Source organism: Crocodylus porosus, unplaced genomic scaffold, assembly GCF_001723895.1.
Source record: "Crocodylus porosus isolate Cpor-Errol unplaced genomic scaffold, CroPor_comp1, whole genome shotgun sequence".
In the NCBI taxonomy this organism is placed as follows: Eukaryota; Metazoa; Chordata; order Crocodylia; family Crocodylidae; genus Crocodylus; species Crocodylus porosus.
In genome coordinates this window covers 66,883,333-66,888,650 of record NW_017728886.1, presented here as the reverse complement: position 1 = coordinate 66,888,650, position 5,318 = coordinate 66,883,333, and the positions used below count along the sequence as shown (strand labels likewise).

The 5,318-nt window shown below is 37.0% G+C and overlaps 1 protein-coding gene across 2 annotated transcripts; it reads left to right on the top strand.

Moving 5' to 3' along the window:
• The first annotated feature begins 237 nt into the window (after window positions 1–237).
• LOC109310649 (zinc finger protein 385B-like) lies at window positions 238–5,064 on the top strand. Of its 2 annotated transcripts, none has more exons than XM_019535938.1 (2): window positions 238–281; window positions 4,416–5,064. In XM_019535938.1, the coding sequence occupies exons 1-2, from the start codon at window positions 239–241 to the stop codon at window positions 4,703–4,705; spliced, it is 333 nt and encodes a 110-aa protein (XP_019391483.1). In that variant the 5' UTR covers window position 238; the 3' UTR covers window positions 4,706–5,064. The 2 variants fall into 2 exon arrangements, 1 of the variants encoding a protein (XP_019391483.1); XR_002101286.1 differs by lacking the exon at window positions 238–281 and adding an exon at window positions 1,930–2,015.
• The last annotated feature ends 254 nt before the right edge of the window (window positions 5,065–5,318 follow it).

Below are 5,318 nucleotides of genomic sequence, written 5' to 3'. Positions count from 1 at the left end.
CTGTGCCCTCTTTTAAACATTTTACCACGTAATATTAAAGAAACGTTCTTCCTGCAACCAACAACTTAAATATTGGTTGTACACGCAGACAAACAAACAAAAAATAGCAATCCAATATCAGCTTTTGTTTGATGCTCAAAATGTATACATGTAACTGTGGGCATGCACTTTGAGGCCACTTTTGAAATGTGGTCTTCTGAGATGTTCTTACTCTCTTATTTTCTCTCATATAGTCTTCATGCTGCTCTTCCAAGAGTCAGCTTACTGTGGTTGGACTGCTGGTAGGTCAGTTTCATGAGTTCTTGCTTATTTGTTGTTTATTGTTCCTATAAAATAGGGGATAGTCTAATAAATTATTTTGAAGTGTTTAGCAACAAATTGCTTAAAACTGTCTCCCCTGCAGCCAGAGTCCTGAGGGTGTCTAGGGTGAGGGGAAAGGTGAATAACAGCAGCCTACATTCCTAGTATTGTTATTACATATTCAGAGTTCACACATCGTGTGAAAAAAAACTGGTGACGGGGCATGGTTGGACAATCTGCCTAACATTGTGTCATTTTCTTCCTTATTCTGTCAGCTTCCTCTACTGTGCCATTCTTGCTCCAGATTTACAATATAGCTAGTGATAGTTTAGAGTATCACAAATTTCTAATGAAAGCACAGACGAAATGATCAAGGATCTTGAGTCATTTATTTCTAAAATGTAATTTCCTTGCAGTATATTACTGTGTATTATTTTACTGTGCATTTTATTATTTCTTACTCAAAAATGAGATTGCTGTATTTCTATTGCTTTATAGTTGCTTCTCCAATAATAAAATTAATACAAAATCATGTCAGTTGATCCTAACATTAGTGTGATCTTGTACCATGCCATTAGGTTGCCCATCTATCTGTGCAGATATTATGGAATGGAAAAGAACCATGTATGCGTGTGTATGCACATGGGGTTGTTTATGTATAGTTTACTGCATTATATTTACTTAAAGTTGAATGTATACACTTGGAAAGGGGAATGTTACAATAACCCTGTGCCCATATGATGAGCACTGTAAGAATAAAGAATACTGTACTGGTAATTTTAAATTCATACTGCACTCTAGTGGGGAATGTTTTGAGTGCAAAAGATTTTATATAACGTATGTATCATATACAAATGGGGGTGGAAAGTTATCTTCATCTCATTTAAATTCTAAGAAAGTGGGTAAAATTAGGAGATCATATTATCATTTTAATATGCTGTTTGTTATTTGATTAGATGCTGAATTTCTTCACTTAATAATGTACTAGAAGGATAACTAGAAGGATGATGGAGCAGTATCTCCAAGTAGTTTCCAGAGAATCTGTGTTATTGGGGATATCTATGTCTTCTGTTGTCCAATCAGAAGTACTTCTAGGAAAAAACAAATTAAGAACAACAAATAAACACAAAACCGCAGGTTTTCCTTCTGTGTCACAGCGTCATGCAGATGTATGTGATCTAGCTCATTAAAAATTCACAGTTGACATAAAACATTTATTTAATAATAATTGCTCCTTTTGTATTTTTCCCATTTAAATTTGGTGTTGCCCTAGATCCAGTTTTTTAATGTTATTCTATTTCCCTTTTCCTTTACATTTGTAAATGCTATAAAATACATAGTTGACTGTATCTGTAAGCAAAACAGTATGATAGAATTAACTTAACTGATCCTGAGAGTTGTTGACTTCATTAGCAATAAAAAGAACCTCTCAGGGTAGGGCCTTTGTTTTTTTCCATAATTATAACAACATTTTTATTAAATAATCTTTAACTTGTTTAAAATAACCCCATATTAAATAAGAGATGAAACAAACTGGAACTCTTGGATTGAAACTCTTTTCAATTTAGGGATGTTTAGATTGGCATCTTTTGATCTGAACTTGCTTCTTATGATTTGATTCTAGTTCAATGAATGTGCTTTGGTGCTGTTGACAGCTGGATCACATGAAATTTCTACTATTTGGTGCTCTCTCAAGAACAGCTTGCTATATTTTGGTAAGGCCAGATCCAAATCTGAAGGCTAGTCCTGATTCACTTTTGGACTCAAACCTTGGCAGAAACCAAATCTGGATCTGGAACTTAAGATGGTCTTGGCTAACTCTCTTTCCCTTTCCTAAGGCATGGTTAATTTGATTGTATTATAGAGGCAATAAAAGTGACATCATTCTTACAGTTGTACAGAGTTATTCTCTTAAAATAGAAATTAAATGACTTGGCTAAATATTGCTTTATCCATTGAGTTTGAAGAACAAACACTTTTTTAAGGTATTCTGCTTACACTGTATACTGTTGCATTCATATACTGTCATGCATAGTTTGAATAATAAAATAACCCTGTTGTATTTACATGCAACAGTTCGTTTGTATGATTCTTAACCTCTACCTCCCCTTGCCTTTGAAATGTAAAAGTTTAGGTTCTGGGAGCCTGACTTTCCTCACATTTTTTCATTTCTCCTCCATTAAGTACTCTGGAGATACTTTTGTTTAAACTGTGGTGTGACAGGAGAATCGGTATTTAGATACCAAGTTTAATTTTCATTCAGTTATAAAATTTTTGAAGATTCAAATAAGAAAGAAAAAAATGCATTTATTGTTTCTCTATAGGCAGCCAAAGTTCTTTGGATAAATCTGAAGGGGGGCTCCTTTTCCACTGCCCCTTTTCTACCGCCACCAGAGTTTCTGGTACAGTGAAACATGGGTCTGCACAGCTTTTTGTAGCTGCTGGCATCTAGAGGCTTGGGCAGGGGAGAAAGGGAGCCTCCCTGCCACCCCTTCCCACACACAGCTTGGTAGTTGCAGTCTTTGGGTGGGGCTGGGTCCCTGCAATGGGGGAGGGGAGCATTTCCCCCTGCCCAAGCTACTTGACAGTAGCAGCCAACATCTGCACCAGAGCTGCTCAGCCCCACATTTGTGCACCAGGAACCAGGGCGGGGGTGGGGGAGGAGGGAGACCCTCTGCCATGTGGACTTGGGCTGACTCCCCCGTCCCACAGCCAGCAAGTTGTGGTGGTGGGGAGGGCCTCATGGCAAGAGAGGCTCCCTTCCCCCCATCCCCTCCTGCTGCATTGGTCTGGCCTGGCCCAGCCCTCCCACTCCCCAGCCCCAGGCCATTAAACTGTGAGGGGGGGGGCCCTCTCCAGGCTGCACGTAGAACTGGGATGAGAGGCTGTCATTCACTCAGGTCAGTGACAGCTTAGGAGGAGGGGCCAGCCCAGCACGGGCAGAACAAAGAGTTCTGCCCAAGACTGGAGTGTGGCCCTGCACAACTCTGTCTGGGATGGCAGTGATTGCGCTCTAAGTTAACCCATGATGGGATCTGGCACAGATACTCAATAAAGCGCTCTAACAGAAAGTACCTTAGTTTACTACACATCTATCCAGGGTCGACTTAGAGTGGAATCCACCATTTTTAAAGTGTGTTGTAGATGCCTGTTGTGTTATGGCTATAAAGTGCTTTCTGTGCACTTAAAGCACATTAAGTGTAACGAGGTAACCCAAGGGAGAATGGATTTTCCCCCCACTTCATTGCCAAGCAAGCTTAGTGAAGTGAGCTATAGTTCACACTTTACTTCAGACTTAGATGAGAAGAGTCACACCTGCCACCTTTGATCTGGCTCAAAGAAACTTTGAGAAACTGTGCGATTCACCAAGAAATATACCTTTTTTTTAACAATAAAGGATAACCCAGTGGATTACCAGCACTTCATCTGCTAAAACAAGACTTGGCATTTATTTGATGCTCCTCAACAAAGCTCTAACTATGTTACAAAGTCAAGTAAAGATCTTTAGCTTGCACAGAAGGAAATTGATGTATAGGGGAATTTCCTACTATAGTTTTCCTAAATCACATGACAAATCAACAGTGGCACTGAAAACAAAACTTAGTTTTCTGTCTTCTAGTCCTGTAACCCAGCTGCTAGATCACAACATTTCTTCCATTAAAAGCTACAACTTACTTTAGTATATAGAATTTAACATAGAATTCTTTATCACCGAACTGGCTTGGCACACATTGTTGAAGAGGTATTATCTGACTATAATTATCATACTATTTTCCATATTTTATTTGCTTTCTGTTCAAATAATGAACAAATGAAGCAAAATAATCAGGAAGTCAAAATAAAATTAAAAAATATATTGCAGTTAACTCTAGTGATAGATTTACAAGTCTTGTTGAAATATGCAAGCACTTTCATTTATTTAAATATGGGATTTAACTATAAAAATATGCAATGGGAAGCAAAATTGGAAGGCAGAATATCAAATGAAAACACAGAACTGCAGACTTACAATTGGAGCATACAATTGGAAGCCTTGGCTTCTTTCTGTTTTCCAGATGTTTAAATGTTTTGCGTAAAACTGTATTTTACTCATCAATTTTTATGTCTTTTTTTAGAAAATATGAAGAAGCCCTGGGGCTCTGATTTACCACATGACAATCATCCGTATAACCCAGACTTAACATGTGCACCAGACAGAGAAAGTGAGACAGAATTAACACCTGATGACAGTGAGGAAAAAAAAGAGAGGGAGAAAAAACACACCAATTTCACTTTGTGTAATGTTTGCAACATTCAGCTGAATTCTGCTGCCCAAGCACAAATCCACTATAATGGCAAGTCACATCAGAAGAGATTAAAGCAGCTCAGCAATGGAAATCTTAAAAATGATAATGGTAAGCTTTAAAAATATCTCTCCTTTGGCTCATGTGTTGTTTGCGCATTTCTTTTCTTTGTACATGCAGATGTATAGTCCAATCTCTTTAAAAAGTTGGTTCTTTACCATTTTAAGGTCATTTTGGAAAATGTCATGCAAAACTGTTTGACATATCAGCCTTCTTCAGCACATTTTTAAAAGTATCCCTTGTTTAATTATTCACATATTTGATTCCCTCTGTCAATACAAAATGGATTACATGCCACAAGACTGATGTCCTATGCGTGTAACACTATGGCATTAATATGTTTCTTGGTAAGTTAAAATTCATTTCTTTTTTTGGTAAATACTGGATTAAAATAAACACTAGGAGCTGGGATCCTGGTTTTGTGTTTAGAAATTATAAATTCTCTGATAAAAAGCCAAAAATCTCTGATTAAAAAAACCCAAATCCATCTTTTTTCTGTGATTAAAATGAAAATGCCACTATGTGTAGAAGTATCAATTTAACACAATAGTTTATTGATATATTTACAATTTTAAAACAGTTTGGAAGCCTACCAGTGCCTCAATCATTATAATAAAATAAATTCTAAATACCTATATATTTTGGCATTTGATTTTTTTTGTATTTATTTTTATT

Coding starts and splice junctions, on each gene's coding strand:
- LOC109310649 (XM_019535938.1), top strand. CDS start 239: ATGCTGCTCTTCCAAGAGTCAGCTTACTGTGGTTGGACTGCTG. Junction 282..4,415: donor TTACTGTGGTTGGACTGCTG/GTAGGTCAGTTT, acceptor GTCTTTTTTTAG/AAAATATGAAGAAGCCCTGG.